The sequence below is a fragment of the Rhinoraja longicauda genome, chromosome 8 (assembly GCF_053455715.1).
Source record: "Rhinoraja longicauda isolate Sanriku21f chromosome 8, sRhiLon1.1, whole genome shotgun sequence".
In the NCBI taxonomy this organism is placed as follows: domain Eukaryota; kingdom Metazoa; phylum Chordata; class Chondrichthyes; order Rajiformes; family Arhynchobatidae; genus Rhinoraja; species Rhinoraja longicauda.
In genome coordinates, this window is record NC_135960.1 from 18,834,305 (window position 1) to 18,853,787 (window position 19,483).

Genomic DNA, 19,483 nt, shown 5'->3' on the forward strand with positions numbered 1-19,483 from the left:
GGTAATTTATTGTTAATAATAATTAGTTGCAATTGTGCTGCCCCAGCCATCAGTTACAATTATCATAAGTCACAGTTGTTTGGTTAATAATTTTTCCACAGTTCTACCTCAATACTTTAATTTCCTCTTGAAATATAGGACAAAATGAGTTTTGAGGATGTACATGTTTAATTTATCTTCATTGTAATTACCAATGTAATCACCAAGTAGTATTTTTAAACTGTTTGCAGGATACAGGAAGCAGAATATTTCTGGATGAAACGTATTTAATAGATCTGTAACCATGTCCTACCGATCAGGTTAATAAATGAAGTGTGACAGGTACAAGGGGTGAAAACCCTGTTGCATTTCCAATTCAAAAACCAAGAGACTGGAAATTGGAAAATCACAATACTATTCTAATGAAAAAGAAAAAAAGAGGAAAAAAATAAAGTGTCAAAATAATTCATTCTAATTTACACTTGTGGTTTGAGAACTGTACACATCAGTATGTTTTCAAATTTTCATCGAATTTATGTGTTGAAGTGGAACAGAATCATGTAGCTATTTCCATAATTCTATATGCAATGTCTGCATCTTTCATGAAAGTTGAGGCAGCTTTTAATAAAGAACTTTGATTGCCGTATTAGTACGATTGAGTCCCTGGTTACACTCAGTCAGCTAAGTTGGGCAGGTCATGTCGCTCACATGCCAAATACCAGATTCCCAAAACAGAGTTGGATGAATTGCTTCCACTTGTCTGAGAGATTGCTGAAGAAGAACAGCAGAAAACGGTGGCATATTTAGACTTTATAGAGACAGTGCAAAAACAGGCCCTTTGGCACATCGAGTCGGCGCCGACCAGCGATCACCCTGTACAATAACAGTATTCTACACACTAAGGTCAATTTACAAGTTTTACCGAAGCCAATTACCCTACAAACCTGTACGGCTTTGGAGTTGGGGGGGAAACTGAAGCACCCGGAGAAAAATCATGCAGTCACAGGGAGAACACACAAACTCCATACAGACAGTACCTGTGGTCATGTTTGAATGCAGGCCTCTGGCAGTGTAAGCCTGCAATTCTACCGCTGCACCACTCTGCCGCCCATTATGCACTGTGCTTTTCTCTAATCAACAGTTCACCTAGAGTACTTTTAAGTTTGTATCTACCCACATAAACGTTGTGGCCAAAATAGCCAGGTATTCATTCTTTGTGATTAGAATGTGAATATAGTGTGTACGACTGATCAATTCTTATGTGTGTCAGTGGGAGTGAGAATGAGTAACTGGAGAGAAGAGCGAATTGCAAGTATACGTCTCCTTCCTACCGAATGGATAGTTAGAGAATGGTTGCGTATTCTTATGCCCCATCAAAGACTCCAAAATTATCATCTCATAAAAAGTGCGAATCTGATCCATTCTCCATGAAAATATCCATAAATTCATCAAAGTAATGTTGAAAAATTCTGCAAAATCTGCTCCAGGACTGTGGTGAAATTTGGATAATTCCAGGGCTGGATTCGAATGCTGAGAATTTGCTCTGGGAAGATTGATAGAAATGCCCAGAAGGGGTGCAAATTAAGTTTCTGCTGATCTTCACTGAGATTGTTGATCTCAAGATCTAGGAAACTGATACCTGGGAAAATACTGTGTAAAATCCTGGCACTGGGGTCCAGAAGGATACATGATTTATATCCCACTTGGTGAGAACCTTTCACTCCTCATGATTCAATCATGGTCACAGAGTTTGATGATATAATTTGGCAATGACCAGGATATTTACCAGTAGAGAGCCTTTGTCCAGACACAAAATTACACTATTAGTAAAACAAGACATTAAAAAAACACATCAATGGCAATGCAAACAGCTTCTCTTTTTTATGGTCACACTGTTACTGATGCCATTGGATGCAAATGTAAAACAAAGGCCGTGATAGAAATCAGTTCAAATAGATCAAGTTGCTCAATACATTATTAGTAATTAGTATAATTATATGGGATTATTCTGTCCACTGTTGCCATGAGAATGGAAGTCCATCTATTCCAAATGGCTTTTTGCCTGGGAAAGCAATATGGCACAGAGCAATTTTAAACCCACACTAGAAGAAAAAGGGTACACTTTGCATCATCTATAAGATACATACATACATACATAACATACATACATACATACATACATACATACATACATACATACATACATACATACATACATACATACATACATACATACATACATACATACATACATACATACATACATACATACATACATACATACATACATACATACATACATACATACATACATACATATATATATACATTGCAACAGTGAATCCAACTGAAGCAAATTAATTTCAACCTAGAACCAAACTGACTCATATTGAACTCTAGGTTCATTTCTTCATTCTATCTTTGCTTTCATTCCAGAATACAGTTTAAACCTCTTAATTGTTGGTTTGCTTGTTGACTTGTGTTACTTGCAGCAAAAAGAAAGATGAAACCGTAATTGGAAGATATATTACATAATTACCAACAATTTATCATTTAGATATCACTGAGATAATTGTATTTCATTCTACTCCCCAAGAAGGGTCATTGTTTACTTAAGGGGGTAAAGAGAAAATGTACCCAAATAATAATATTAAGCATGAAGAAGTGTAAGTTTGTGAAGGGCCAAAAGCATTATACTGTACTTAAAACAAAAATATTAAGCGAAGGTGTAACAGAACTGTTCAAAGTAATGAAGGGTTCAGTAGAATACAGAAACTATTTGAACTGGTCTATCGGACTGGAAACATTGATGCAACATTATTGCAGGTAAAACAAAACAATAGTGGGCAATTGTCTGTTGGGAAATGATTTTTTACGATCTGTAGAGGACAGTGAAAGCAGTTTCAATAGTAAACTTCAAAAAGGAATAGCACAAATAGGAGAGATCTGGAGGGGCACAGGAAAGAACTTGGGAGAGGGAGTAGATATTTGGAAGCAATGCAGATTCATTATAACACATTCATAAATTTGATGTTTCTACTATTTCATTGTCATAAACTCAAGTTAAATTTTATGAAAATTGAACAAATATTCATGTAGAGAGAAAAAGGAGGTTATTTTGCCCAGAAGGTAGGCCACACAATGCATCTAAACAGGCCTTTTCAATGGAGAGTGAACATAATTCAAATCAGCGACTTCTTGAAAGTCCATTGTTTCCTCCAGAGCCTTTGACAAAGGATGTGGGCCTGAGCAGTCCCAGGCAGATGTTGGGAATCAAACACAGATAAGCCCTCTTTAAGTTGAATGTATGGCTCTTCTTCAGGCTCTCACCAACCCTTTACATCCTCATCACCACCCACTCAATAACCCTTGCCTGACCCCTACACTTGCAACTCCAGATGACCTACCAGCCCTGCAGCAGATCTGCCCTGATTCACAACTGACTGCAGGCTCCACATTGCGGCTGTCAAATGCACAGCTGATCCAACCCATTCTGATACTCCCTTGGTTGAGTCAACAACTTTGATCAGATAGCATCCCTATCTAATATATCCTGCTGCCAATCTATCATTGATTTTATAAACCCACACATACTCCATGGTCTACATTTGTGGACTTTGACAAACAATCCAACTTGTGTCCCTTACCACTGCTCCTTACTGTACAATATATTCACCAATTCCCTTAGGTTGACCATTGCCTCTATTGCTCTACCCAGCAATTAGCCCAAAGCACCAATCTGCCTTCTTTGCCCAAAGGTCCCAAAGGCTCAAATATATCTATCAGATTTTCTTTGTGTACTCTGCATTGATGGAACAGGCAATTGAGAGGGTTCTTTGTACAAACTCTATTTAGTAATGGAGCATATAAACATATGAATCAGGAACAGGTATCAGCCATTCAGCCTCTCAAATCTTCCAGCTAATTATCAAGATAATTGCTGATTTAATTGTAACCCCAACTTTGCTGTGCCATCCACTCACAGTAATCTTTCCGTCACTTCCTTTTCATCAATCTATCTCGGTCCTAAACATGCTCAAAGTTTCAAAATCTCATTGCATTTAAAGTAAACAAAAAATGCCCCAACTGTTCCTGAAATGGATGATCCCTTTCTTATGAGCAATGATGTTTTTTCTAAATTCTTCCTCAAGGAAAGATACTCCCACATCCATCATTCAATACCCCTCAGGACCTCATATATTTTTATCCAGCCCAATCTCATTCTTCCGAACTCCAGCAGGCAGAGGAGTAGCTTATCCAACCTTTCTTCAGAAGACAATCCATTCATTCCAGCTATTAGTCCAGCAAACTTCAGTTCTGTTCAATCTTTCTTCACAAGACCATGCACCCATTACAGCTATCAGTCCAGCAAAGTGCAGAACTACTTTGTACATATTGACATTATTCCTTAAATAAGGAGAATAATACTATATACAGTCCTCCAGTCTCCAAACCATAACCTCCTTACGTTTGTATTGAATTCCCTGAGCAATAAACAATAACTTCCTGCGAGCTTTCCTAATTACCTTTTGCGCCTTTATACGCCTGTTTTGTTGATCATGCCTTGAGGCATACAGTTGCCTGTGCATCTCTGCAATCACTCAACATTCAGACAGTATGCTTATTTTTGTGTATTTATTACCAAATTGGACAATTTCACGTTTTCCCACATTTACTCCATTTGCTAATTCTTCACCCTTATATCTTTTTTGTAGCCGTTTTTTGACCTCCACATGCTTCTAATGCTTTCTTTGCTCTCTTTAGGTCCTCACGAGTTGCTGAACCTACTAACAAAACATTTGTGGGTTTGCACACCAAATTCCAAGTGTTCAATCCTATAACTTATAGCATCACCTATATTTATCTTCAGAGTATAATAATTATTTTCAGTATTGCATAAATTGTTCATACAAAATTGGGACTTTAGTGCTGTGATTATTGTCCTTTTCCATCACAAAGTTATATATGTTAACAAAAGTCATAGCCTGAATAAATGTCAATCCACCAGAATCCCTATGATAGCTTTTGGCTCATTGGAAGCAACATTGAAATTAATGGACCTCATGTGCCACTTTTATACTAGCCATTGTTGTTATGGTAAAAAAATCTTTAGTAGCAGATTTAAAAATCAATCTAAGCCAAAACACTGTTGATTTTCATGACTTACAGTAGTACATCTTTGTGGGATCTTATTTGAATGGGACAACTGGCATTTCATAAATAATCTGCAGCATCGGTGCATGCCCTGTCAAATGTGTAAGTCCTGAACTTATGGATGGATTCAGAGGGGAAAATCTATAATTTTTGCCACCATCTAGCTCCAAGTTGCTGAAGTTTCTCGGCAGTGAGGTCAGGGACTGCCCCACCAATTCTCTACTGCGTCACTTTCAAAGGGGAGTGAGTGAGGTCTACGGAACTGAAGACAATGAGGAAGGCAAGCTCATCCTTTCAAAACAAATTATATCAGATTAACATTTTTTCAGTGTGCTTTTAGTTAACTAATTTTAGAACCATTGTTAAAAAATGTGTTTAGTTTAATTTAGTTTAGTTTAATTATACAGTACAGAAATAGGCCCTTCGACCCGCCAGGACCAGACCAACCATCGATCCCAATACACTAGCACTAAGCTGTATACTAAGGACAATTCACAACTTTTACCGAATTAACCTGTAAACCTGCATGTCTTTGGAGTGTGGGAGGAAATGGAGCACTCGGTGGAAAACCTGCGCGGTCATGGGGAGAACGTACAAACTCCATTCTCGAGGCAGAACCCGTAGTCAGCATTGAACCTGGGTCTCTGGCACTGTAAAGGGTTCAACTCTACCACTGCACCACCATGCCGCCCATTCGGGTTAACTCGTGTTTACTCATGTTTACTCAAAAATACAAATCGAGTATAGATTCTGTTCGATAGATTCAGGATCAGTTCCTGTGGTTTGGAGGGTAGCTAACATTATCCCACTTTTTAAGAAAGGAGGGAGAGAGAAAACGGGAAATTACAGACCAGTTAGTGTGACATCAGTGGTGGGGATGATGCTGGAGTCAATTATAAAAGACGAAATTGCGGAGCATTTGGATAGTAGTAACAGGATCGTTCCGAGTCAGCATGGATTTACAAAGGGGAAAACATGCTTGACTAATCTTCTGGAATTTTTTCAGGATCTATCTAGGAAAATTGACTATGGATGTGGTGTACCTCTACTATCAAAAAGCCTTCGACAAGGTCCCACATAGGAGATTAGTGGGCAAAATTACAGCACATGGTATTGGGGGTAGGGTACTGACATGGATAGAAAATTGTTTGACAGACAGAAAGCAAAGAGTGGGGATAAATGGGTCCCTTTCAGAATGGCAGGCAGTGACTAGTGGGGTACCGTAAGGCTCTGTGCTGGGACCGCAGCTATTTGCAATATACATTAATGACTTGGATGAAGGGATTAAAAGTACCATTAGCAAATTTGCAGATGATACAAAGCTGGGTGGTAGTGTGAGCTGTGAGGAAGATGCTATGAGGTTGCAGGGTGACTTGGACAGGTTGTGTGAGTGGGCGGATGCATGGCAGATGCAGTTTAATGTGGATAAGTGTGAGGTTATCCACTTTGGTGGTAAGAATAAGAAGGCAGATTATTATCTGAATGGTGTAAAGTTAGGAAAAGGGGACGTACTTCGAGATCTGGGTGTCCTAGTGCATCAGTCACTGAAAGGAAGCATGCAGGTACAGCAGGTAGTGAAGAAAGCCAATGGAATGTTGGCCTTCATAACAAGAGGAGTTGAGTATAGGAGCAAAGAGGTCCTTCTGCAGTTGTAAAGGGCCCTAGTGAGACCGCACCTGGAGTACTGTGTGCAGTTTTTGTCTCCAAATTTGAGGAAGGATATTCTTGCTATTGAGGGCGTGCAGCGTAGGTTTACTAGGTTAATTCCTGTAATGGCGGGACTGTCATATGTTGAAAGATTGGAGCAGCTAGGCGTATACACTGGAATTTAGAAGGATGAGAGGGGATCTTATCGAAACATATAAGATTATTAAGGGGTTGGACATGTTAGAGGTAGGAAACATGTTCCCAATGTTGGGGGAGTCCAGAACCAGGGGCCACAGTTTAAGAATAAGGGGTAGTCCATTTAGAACGGAGATGAGGAACAACTTTTTCAGTCAGAGAGTTGTAAATCTGTGGAATCCACTGCCTCAGAAGGCAGTGGAGGCCAGTTATCTGAATGCATTTAAGAGAGAGCTAGATAGAGCTCTTAAGGATAGCGGAGTCAGCGGGTATGGGGAGAAGGCAGGAACTGGGTACTGATTGAGAATGATCAGCCATGATCACATTGAATGGTGGTGCTGGCTCGAAGGTGCCGAATGACCTCCTCCTGCACCTATTGTCTATTGTCTATTGAGTAAACCACCTTGTGTCACCGTTCAATATGATCCTGCCCAATCTGTCCTATGCCTCAACCCTTCTTCGGTACCAGTTCCAAATAGCCTTCTATACCCAGGTAGTTCAGAAACCTATCTACATCTCCTTTCGGTATCTCCAGTGATGTAGCCTGACAGAGAATTGTAAAGATTCATCATCCTTTTGAAGAAGAATTCGCTATTCATGTCATTTTTATATTGTGGCTATGTAAGCCCCCTCAATCTAGATTCTACCATCAGTGTAAACATCTCAGCATCTGCTCTGCCTTGCTCTCACAAAGATCTTAGGATAAATAAAATTGCTTCTTGTTATTTTGTGTGTGTAAATATCAGAGAAATCTAAAGAACATCAATTTATCCTCCTGTGTTTGGTGCCCAGTAAAACTGGAGGTGTGTTTAACTGGCCTTCAAATCATTCAGGAGCAGTTTGGAGCAAAAGGCTTCCTTGTTGTCATACCAGAAGCCAGTTTACTGTCCATACCTTGCTCCTGAAGTTCAGATTGCTTCTGATCAGCAAGGTATGTCCTATGCATAAGAGCAAGATATTTGGTTGTGGGAAGACCATTGAGCAGTAATTATGGGCAGGGGGGTAAGACTAGCAAGATTTGGGCTAACACATCATTTGGCATTTTACTGAGAACCAATAGAGCAATTGATTATAAATTAAAAATTAGAAGGGTAAATTCATCCCATCTAGAGTCATAGAGTCTAAGACTCTACAACATTGACTTATTCCATATTCATTGCATTTGTATATTCCACCACTTTCCACCCCATTCAGCATTATTTCTTTAAAAAAACTGACAGCAAAAACATTGCAAAAACAAATCAAAGATTACTAAACCATCGAAGATAGACACAAAATGCTGAAGTAACTCAGCAGGACAGGCAGCGAGATGGTTCCGGAGAGATGGGTGACGTTTAGGTTTAAGACACTTCTTCAAATGTGTCTGAAGAACGGTACTGACCCGAAACATCCCCCATTCCTTCTCTTCAGAGATGCTGTTTGTCTCACTGAGTTACTTCAGCATTTTTTGTCTATTTTCAGTGTAAACCAGCATCTGCACTTCCTTCCTAGACATTACTAAACCATCCCTGATTTGAAATAATAAGACTATTTAACTATTAAAACCTGACAGTGTAACCAGAAAATGGGGCGTATAGAGTGCGACAACTAAACCAGCATTTATCAATACTCTGAAACTTCTGGAAGAAATCACCTTATTGACATCATGATAAACAGTCATGTACACTTGCTGTAAATTTACAGGGGACAGCTTGCATCTTCCTGTGTAACAACATTAGATAAAATACAATAATGTACGAAAATAACAAAATAAATTGCTGTCATGAATATTAAGAAACTGGAACTGAATAAACACAACTACATTTAGGGCACTGATTTATGGATACTATTCAGTTTGCAAATTAAAAAATATATATTAACCTCATCCTGTTAAGTGGTGGAGTGCAGAAAAGCAAATTGCTCCTTTAGTGCTCTGAGGGTTAAATTAATATTGTATTGCACTTACTTATGGCGTCTACAAATTGATCAAAAAAGCCGAATGGAAAAAGTGGCTCAGGCAGCTCTCTGAAAAACATCTTTAGTGCTCCGGTGACGACGTGGATGTCCTCCCACTGGCTGTCATCCAAATTCAGCTTCTCTTCTGGGAAAACATGAAGAGAAATGGAACAACTGGTTTTAATGAAACAATTACAAGACACTAATTATTATGTTAATGTTTGCCTACTATCATCAGCAACCGTTAACAGCCTCCTGCACCTAGAGGTTTCGAGCTGTGCAATTTTCCACAGAAGAACATATTCAGTACAATACCATCTGCAGGAATGTGGTGTGCACTCTCTCTTTCTTTCACGCGCGCACACACACACAAGCAAACAAAAGGACATAAAGGCTCATGTTCATGACTGAAGATGTCAGGTACATTTATACCCATAATGCTTTTGCTGAAAAAATTAGCAGCACTACTGAACATGATTCAATGCTATTAGCATTCAAGGCTAAGAGGGGCTGCGTAGTGGCAGCAACTGCTGGCTGAGCTGAACTCATGGGACCGGCCTGCAGGCCTTGCAGAGCCAACATGAGACATATGCTAAACATGGCAATTGAAAATGAGCTATTACTTTACATGTGTCAACTCTGCCACGTACAAGGGAATTAAAGATAACTTCCTTCCTTTGCTTGACTATCGTGCTAGTTAGGAGCGAGCAGGAGGATTGTGCGTTACTTCATCACACTCCCTTTCCAGAAAATAAATATTTTTCCTGGTGTACTTAAAAAAATAAAACAGGTATGAAACATTGCCCCAGCACTCAAATAACAAAGCAGATTGGTATTAATGTAAAGCCCAGGTTCATAAAAATATTTGAAACACCATCTTGTTGATAGGTTAACCAGAATGCTAACTTTTATCATAGGTAAAAATAAATCCAATTATACACAACAGTTTTAAAGAAATTTCTGCCTGACCAAATTTAAACCAGGAACGTGTAATTGCATTGGTGTTGAACTACACCAGATGCTATATGTTGACATGGTCTTTCATTATCCAGACCATGAAATGAGTTAAATCTCCAAAAAATAACTGTGCTGAAGGTGGAAAATGTTTTTTGAATAGTTGCTGATAGCTTGAAAGTATATGTGCTTCAAAAGTCAAAGGCATAATACCTTTTCTGCCTCAGAGTTTACAATTGTAAATTGTTTTCCCCCCCAGAGCAAAACGTAATAATGACTATTTGCAGGTCGTTTTGAGTCACTTGGAAAATCCGACGGGGAACTTCCTTTGTGATTCACCTTTGCAATGTGCACAGAATTTTTCCATTGGGTTGTGTAGCATGATAACATGTTGTGCAGGAGAATGGACTGCATGAGGGTATCTGATGCTGTGTTCAAACGAGCATGGCTGCCTGTCATCTAAATAAACCATTAAGTAACCATTTCCCTACACTCTGCTACCTCATCTACCGACCTCCCCAATCTCTGGTTAGACAATAGGTCCCACAAATTATTGCCTGCCACACTTCAGATACTTTAAGTAAATTTCAATAATTTGAAATTGAGCTAGTCAGAGAAGGTGGGTTGACAATTTAAATATACAAAAAAACAAAACAAAATCTGTTGCCTAGAAACTTGAGTCACCCTAATTTGGTCCATTAAACTGGTCTGGAAAATACCCGATCAAGGACTCTGTAAAAACATTGCAAAAGTTTATCTTAAAAACAAGATTTGAGTACTTTTTTTTGATTGCAGCATAAAAATGCAATCTGCTCAACTCCCTAAGGCAGCTGCCTGCATTCGGCTGCAGATGATGCATCTTTTGTAATGAGAAACACAGGAGGTGGGACTCTGCCTTTAAGAACTCTCCCCATGGCAGCTCCATTTCAGAGGTACAAAAGGCTGGCTTAGAGGTGAGGGAAAACGTGGGGAAATATTCCACCACTTTTGTGGTCGCACTTCCCCAACCTACCATTACTAGCATAGATTGCGTCCTGTGTCATGAGTGGCCTTAAGTCACTGAAAAGCACTGATTCATCACTCTGCAGGAGTTGCAGCATGTATCTCTACCGTGCATAGCTATAATAAGCATTGTGGGACCCAGTCATGTTATGAAATATGCAGAGCATTGAGAACTCAGGCAGGCAGACTCTGATAGCTACAAGTTAATTTCTCAGTTAGGATCTTTGAACACATCTCACTTCTAGACATGCTTCTAGTTTACAGGGAGTTAAAAAAAGAAGGCCATGGGTTGCATATCATTCTTCCATTCTTGTTGGTGCTGCAGGGCTGAGGCTTAAGGGCCTGTCCCACTTAAGCGATTTTAAGGCGACTGCCGGCGACTAAGCTGTCGCCAATAGTTCGCTGGGGTGTCGTGGGCATGATCGTGAGGAGTCTTCAAAGAATCGTAGTGGATCTCGGTGCGTCGCTGAGAAATCAACCGGTTTGAAATTTCTCGGTGACAGCTGGCGGGTGCTGTCGCATGTTGTCCCCAGGTTTGCTAGGTTGTCTTAGATGCATTTAGAAGCACGTAATATTAAATTAAGTAAAGTCATTTGACGATACCATAAAATACGTGTTTAAACAATTTATTTACCGTCAGGACATTTGACAGTTAGATTGGAGGCGACAGTTTGACGGTCAGGTAAGCATGGGAATTTTTGCGATGTTTATGGCCATCAGCGATTACATTAAAAGTAGGCCCTCAACCCAGATATGCAACCTAGAAACCAGATATGCATCTCCCATACATTTTCAAAGAATGCCCATACTCTGCAAAAAAAATCCATTTAACCACGTTTTAAATTAAATTTCTTAATACCGCTATTAGTAAACTGGAAGTCAATCCAGTTTATACCTTGTTACCGTGAAGCTAGGTTTTGTTTCAAAACTCTTAAGTAATTACAGGCTTATCAGTGAATTCAGCAAAAATCAGGACGCTGGAGAAGCATTGATAAGCGTGGGAATTTTGCGATGTTTCCAAAGACGGTGTAATCTCGACCTGACTCGGTATTGTCGTGGTCATTGTCGTTGGGTAAAAGAAAATTTTGGCGATCTGCTATGACTTTGACAGTCGCCGGCAGTCGCCTAAAAAACCGCCTTAGTGGGACAGGCCCTTAGGCTCGTTGAATGCATCATTGTATGTGCAAATGACGTCAGATAACTTCTCTGGATGAAGACATTTCTTCTTATCTCAGTCTTGAACTATTGACCCCTGATTTATTTTGTGACATAGAAGTAAAACGGAGCTGAAATAGGCCAGTATGAACCATCAACAATAAAGCAGTCAAAGCTGATTCTAAATGCCCCAGACAAGAGACACATCACCCCGTACACCTACACCATCAATTTCTGTGTTTTATATTTTATTCAAATCACTTCTCATTCTTCTAAACTCCAATTATAGGCCCAGTCTACCATTTATTTCCTCGTGGGACAATTTATCCATGGCACGTATCTGTCTGGTGAACCTTAATATCACTCCCTCTATCTTGAGTATCTCCTTCTTTCATTAGGCTTCTACACAATATTCCAGGTGTAATCTCATCAGGGCTCCTTATATATATAGGAATCATTTCAATTGCTCTATCTGCCCTTTTATTTTCTTCCTTTCTGTGATGGTAAGCTCACGCAATCCACAAAAGTAGTTTGTTCGTTTTCCCTTCAAGTGAGTACTACACAGCATTCAGTGCTCTTGATGTGGTCTTGTCTACATCAAAGAAACCAAATACATTCAGGTCCCTGCTCTGCAGATCAGTTCCATTCAAAGTGGAAGTTTGCCCTCAGGTTTCTATTCACACTTGAACTATTCTTTTCCTATCACCTCAATTCCCTATTTCACTCTCACTACGATCTCTTCCAACCTCCAACAGGTTCAATAAAGCTGGAGAAACTCCATTTCATCATTCTCTTGGCACATCTCGGTTTTCTGGGCTCAACAATTAGTTTAGCAATTTCAGGTCTACACTCACTTCAGCTTTGACACTTGCATGTCCATTATTATAATTGTTTTAATTTCCTTCAGATAACTGAAAATCTTGTTCATCTTCTCCTCCTTATACTACCCACCAACAGACACAGATTTCAGCCTGTACCATCACCATTTGTTCTCCTTACCCCTCCACCAGTTCTCTACAATTAAAAAATAGTTTTACCACTTTCTTTTCTGATTAAGAATGAGACATGACCTAGAGTCAGAGAGTCTTACTGCATGGAAAAAGGCCCTTTGGCCTAATTTGCCCATGCCGAACAAAATGCTCCATCTAAGCTCATCCCATTCGCCTGCTTTTGGCCTATAACACTCTAACCATTTGTTGTCCATGTACCTGTCCCAATACCTTTTAAACAAAGAAACATAGAAAATAGGTGCAGGTTGTAGGGACATAGGGATTGGCTGGGAGTTCGAACCCTCGGATTGGCTAACGATGTCACGAGGTGTGCCAGCGCGGGAGAGACAAGCAGTCTAGTGTTGAACTCCGTCCGGTAAGGACGTATTCGTTGGTTGTCTATAGTTGTGAGTATTGCGTTTGTTACGGGGTTTTTGCCCATGTAAATAAACTCCGTCTTCAACACTCACCCGCTTCTGGACTCGCCACAAGGTGTAGGCCATTCGGCCCTTCGAGCCAGCACCACCATTCAATATGATCATGGCTGATCATCCAAAATCAGTGTCCCGTTCCTGCTTTTTCCCCATATCCCTTGATTCCTTTAGCCCGGTGAGCTAAATCTAACTCTCTCTTGAAAACATCCAGTAAATTGGCCTCCACTGCCTTCTGTGGCAGAGAATTTCACAGATTCACAAATCTCTGGGTGAAATGCTGTTATATTACCTGCTTCAACTACCTCCTTTGGAAGTACATTCCACCAGCTTCTGAGAGAAAATGTTGCCACTCAGGTTCTTATTAAATCTTACCCCTCTCATCCTAAACAAAAGTCCTCTTGTTTTTGATTCCCCTACCCTGGGCAAAAGACTGTGCATTCATCCTATCTATTGCCCTCATGATTTAATACACATCGACAAGATCATCCCTCAGTCTCCTGCACTCCATAGAATAAAGTCCTAGCCTACCCAACCTATTCCCGAGAGCTCAGCTCCTCAAGTCCTGGCAACTTTCTTGTAAATCTTCTCTGCACTCTTTCAAGCTTAATGAGATCCATCTGATAGCAGGGTGACCAAACCTGAACACAGTGCTCCAAGTGTTGTCTCTCCAAAATCTTGTACAACTCTAACGTAATGTCCTTACTTCTATACTCAATACTCTGACTGATGAACCAAATGCCAATACACCAAAAGCCTTTTTGACCACTGTATATGTGATACCATTTTTAGGGAACTATGTACCTGTACTCCAAGATCCCTCTGCTCGACAAAACTCCCCAGGGCCTTACCATTTACTGTGAAAGTCCTGCCCTAGTTTCATTTCCCAAAATTCAACACCTTGCATGTATCTGCATTAAACTTCATTTGCCATTCTTTCGCCCTCTGTCCCAGCTGATCAAAAGCCTGCTGTAATTTTTGATAACCATCTTCATTTTTACAATATCACCCACTTTAGTGACCTCCTAAATATTCCAAGCATTTTCTGATTTATTTCAGATATCTAACATCTGCAGTATTTTATTTTTGTGTTAAGTGTGATTTGTGTTCTATATTGAATTAAACTGAATGCAGTCAGTTCAAGATTAGACATTCTCCAGTTGAACCTGCAATCAGTTGTTCACCAATGATTGCATTATCAGCTCTATTCATAACGACATATGTTTTGAGTGCCAAATCAAGATCTTTGTATAATTACTGACCAGTGTTTACCACCCACATTAACATTGTGGCTGAAAGAGCAGGAAAGAGGCTATTCTTATTAAAAGTTCACTTAGTAACTGGATGAATCCAACCATATCACAAATCATCAGTTTTTTCCAGATGTTTTATTTTTAGCATGTTTATATTTTGGAGGACACAATCATGACAAATTTAATGCTTTCAAACATGGTCAGTACTCCAGAAGTACTGTGGAGTTTTCATAGGTACTTCTAATAACGGTTGTCTGTGTCATTGTCTTTTGTTTTTCCTTATCTTCTTCTATGCTATTAATTCTAGAATACTTTTAAGTTCTAAAAGAAGTATCTATTCCTGAAAAAAACAGTGCTCTGGGATTTTTCCAAAGGCTACCCTGCTGACTGCTTCTATTTCTTCCATTTGAAAATCAACCCAGAGGTGTTGTTCAGGTACAGCAATAAACGTGCAGAGAGGGCCCGAAATAGAGAGTGAATTTTGGCACGAATTCCATCAGATGAGGCAAGTTTAAGGTCCAGTCAGATCTTTATAAAAATTGGATGACTTTGAATATAAATAACACACGAGACCAGGAGAGATACGTTCAATTTTAAATTATATTTCTTTTATGAAGACTTGTAGAAGTGCAAGAAGAATAGTGGATTTGTAGTAAAAAGCTTCCATTTATATTTTAATATCATGGATTCATGGGTATATTTATTCCCTTTAAGGGCAATAAATTGCTTCGGAGCTATTATTTAAGCAAAAAAGAATGTTCAGTAAATGAAAAAAATGTTGAATACTTTTAACTTTACTGAATTGTTGCACAAGTATATAGTGCAATATATTTTTACCAGGTGCCCTATAAAGTAGGGAAAATATGACTTTTCTCCAATGAAAAATATTAACATATCAATGACATGCATTTGCTAAGGCCTCCTCTGATTTTCAATTTAAAATAAGAACTTTCTCTTCAAAATACAACGTGCAATACTTTTAATAAGGTATGATAACATATTTATGATTTCTAATTGAGTATATCTTCATTTTGAATTATTATTAAAACACAATTAACACACATTGACTCTAAAGTAATCATCCAATTTCACTCTACCAATGCACTACTAGTTAAAACATTGCAATTCATTTGGAAAAAAAATGGTAACCTTTACAGGTCTTATTCTCATGTATACTAAAACCAAAATCACTCTGAGAGGTTATCCCATGCAGTGGTATTTTATTGTCATATTGAAATCATATAAAGCACTAAGTTGGAAAACTGCTCTATTTGAATACATCCTTGTTTAAATTTAGCTTTTAATCATTGAACTAAGCCATTCACACGCTGTCCTGATCCAGATCCCCATCTGTTTGATTGAAAACACTTCAGGAGTATCCCTTTATTACATTACATGGTTTTAATTTCAATTGACTCCAGCCTAGTGGGTCTGTTCAAAACAGTCAATGCTAAACAATGACATCAAGAGCCGAAGGCCTAATGTGGCATACAGTCACTTTAAAGAACAGAGGTTTTCAGTTTGTTGAAGTCTGTCAACTACTTTGAGCTGTTTATTCTCACCATGGTGTCACACCCCCTACATGTCCCTTTTTATACAAACTGTTTCATTTTCTCTTTGGTCAAATCAAATCTTACCCCTTAGCCCCATTACCCATTCACTCACCACACTGTCTGGGTTTTTTTCCCCAAGTTAGTTAATCTCTTTCTGTAAAATTACAGTGTAATCCTTTTGTTCCTTATTGTTGTTTTAAAACATCTTAAATTAGTTACTTATATTATGTTTGTTATACTCGCTTTGAGATTAAAATATAGTTGAGACTTTTTTATGTCATTCTGTATTTTCTTTCTCACTAGTTTAGGACTTTTATTTTAATACTAAGATCAATGAAAAGATCTATGTTTGAAACATGTAATTGTTTTGCAATCCCTCTCAAATTAATCTTGTCACTACTGTGGTTATCCTGATACTAACCATGCACACTGATGTGAAGACTATTGCTAACATTTCTCTGAAGCCCTTCCTAATGTTGTTACGTGCTAATGTCTGCAATTTCATTTTAAAGTAGATGTTTGATACCAGAGAAAAATAAAGTAAGAGATGTGTTCGCACAACTCTTTAAACAAAAGGCATTGCGTTAAAATTGGTTTACCCCTAAGCAGAGGAATGTTGCATGTATTCCTGAGTGTCTCAGAACATTTCAGGAAATGTGCTCCTTAATTTTGGTGAGATTCTCATTCTGTCTTGGATTTCTTACATTGTGAATGTTCCCCAAATAAAAAAAAATTAAAAAAAATTCATCAGCAATGAGATTGTCAACCTTACTGGCATGAAAATATCAGTTCATATTCACTCAAAAAACAATCAAGTTTTTAACAACCTTGCTTTTCCTGAAACTGTGCTGTGTAAAGGGACAGCACTCAAACTACACATTTTGTGCACACTGACATCTGTGGTTTCTTTTGGCCTCAAACATTACCTCACATGTATCCCTTGTCTATGGAGGTCAAGGTCATGGCAACTGTTAATTTACTATCTTCCGGAACATTCCATGTTTCAGTTGTTGATCTCTGCCACATACTACACTTTATTGCTGACTCCAGCATTTAGGAAATTGCACATCCTGTGAGACTTTGTCTACTTTTCCCTCAGTTCACCTGAGATGGCAAAATGGGCGTGAACATACCTCCTCATAGTGCAAAGGCCCAGAGACTTTGCCTGTAAGCCTCTGCCTGTAGTGCTTAGTTGTAACCAGCTAGGCTTTTCATGGCCTCCATGCACAAAGAAATGCCTTCTGTAGACACTTTTGTTCTGAAGTCTTCTTCTGAACCTTTAGGAGCTCTCTCTCCCTCATACCTCTCCCATCATTGCAACAAACATTTATTCAGTAGTAACATTCCCACATAGTGGGAAGAATGCTGCTTGTATTTGTGGTATAGTATATTGCTTTGGGAACTGGCTCCAAAGATCGCATCTGCTAGGCTACCTGTTCATTTTTTTCAGGAATTGTAACACAGCAAGAGTGTGGCACAAGATGGCTTTTTAAGGTCCAAACATGTGCTTGAAGCAACTTAATCTTTTACCTGGATGTCTTGAAAAATGATAATGTCTTCATGGTTACTAAGATTTATTTTGTTTCAAACTGGAGGACAAGACAGATGTTCGGCAGCAATGGCAAGGCTTGCATGCCATCACTTCCAACAAGTGAAAATCAAGTGGTGGCTCAAATGACAGCAAGGCATCACTCCCTGATAGAGTCATGGAGTCATAGAGTGATACAGTGTGGAAACAGGCTCTTCGATCCAACTTGCCCACACTGGCCAACAATGTACCAGCTACACTAGTCCCACTTGCCTGCGCTTGGTCCATATCCCTCCAAACCTGTCCTTTCCATGTACCTGTCTAACTGTTTCATAAACAATGGGATAGTCCCAGCCTCAACTACCTCCTCTGGCAGCTTGTTCCATACACCCACCACCCTCTGTGTGAAAAAGTTACCCCTCGGATTCCTATTAAATCTTTTCCCCTTCACCTTGATCCTGTGTTCTCTGGTCCTCGATTCCCCTACTCTGGGCAAGAGACTGTGTATCCTGATGAGCTCAACGCATTCCACGCACGCTACGAGAGGGAGAATACTGATGTGTCTACTTGGCTCCCCACAGCCTCCGATGGTATTACAATCTCTGTCACCGAGGCCGACATCAGAAGATCCTTCAAGAGGGTGAACCTTCGGAAAGCATCTGAACCTGATGGTGTACCTGGTCGCAATCTTAAACCCTGTGCTGACCAACTGACTGGAGTTTTTTGCGGACATCTTCAACCTTTCATTACCGAGCTCTGTGATTCTTACATGCTTCAAAAGGGCATCAATAATACCGGTACCCAAGAAGAATAAGGTGACTTACCTCAATAATGATCAACTATTGCTTATAACCCAGTAAAATCTTTTTCAGAAGATAGACATAAAATACTGGAGTAACTCAGCGGGACAGACAGCATCTCTGGATAGAAAGAAAGGGTGATGTTTCAGGTCGAGACACGAAACGTCGCCCATTCCTTCTATCCAGAGATGCTGCCTGTCCCTCTTGAGTTACTCCAGCATTTTGTGTCTATCCTTGATTTAAACCAGGATCTTCCTTCCTACACAAAATATTTTAAAGTATTTCCAAGAAATTCACCCTGGATTAAAAGTGCTTAAATCTGCACCACCTCCAAAGTGTATTCCATTGAGTTCTGATTGATTCCAGATTACAGCACTCTAGTGTGACCATAAAGTGTGTTTAATGAATCAGTGCAAGGATACAATTTTAGACATCTGTGTCTTCAGAGGATTGATCTGCTAATTAGCAAACTTGTGTGAATAAACTAAATAATCTCACTTCTAAAATGTAGAGTTATCTTGGTGATGTTCTGGTTAACAAGAAAATAAACAACATCTTGAAGACTTGCAAGTAATTATTTGTGAAGATCTGATTAGTATTTTCTTAAAGGTGTTTGAAAAAAACCCCATATTGTACGTTAATTGTTTCATACATTTGATAATGTGGCAGAATACTCTCCAGGACCCTACATCTAGTGAAGTGACTGGGAAGTGAAGGTTCAATAACTACCGTGCCTGACTTCTGTGGGAAACCGAATGAAACTGCATTAAGGACTGCAAGTGATTTTGCAATGACTCTCCAAGTAAAGGTTACAGTACAATTAATCTGCTTTACATCTGGTTCATTTTTAGGCACTAGCCAGGGATTTAACTGCGGTCATCCAGCCATGTTGTGTGCCTCAGATGACA

General features: G+C 39.2%; 1 protein-coding gene across 2 annotated transcripts in view; it reads right to left on the minus strand.

The window, feature by feature from the left end:
- The window catches only part of arhgap15 (Rho GTPase activating protein 15), a 630,681-nt gene that overhangs the window by 98,635 nt on the left and 512,563 nt on the right, over nt 1-19,483 (minus strand). Inside the window, exon 13 of one of the 2 annotated variants that reach the window (XM_078403376.1) lies at nt 8,921-9,055. The exons of the other annotated variant lie outside the window; for it this stretch is intronic. Within the exon in view, the coding sequence (XP_078259502.1) occupies nt 8,921-9,055 (135 nt within the window). The remainder of the gene's footprint in view (nt 1-8,920; nt 9,056-19,483) is intronic. 2 annotated transcript variants of the gene reach the window in all.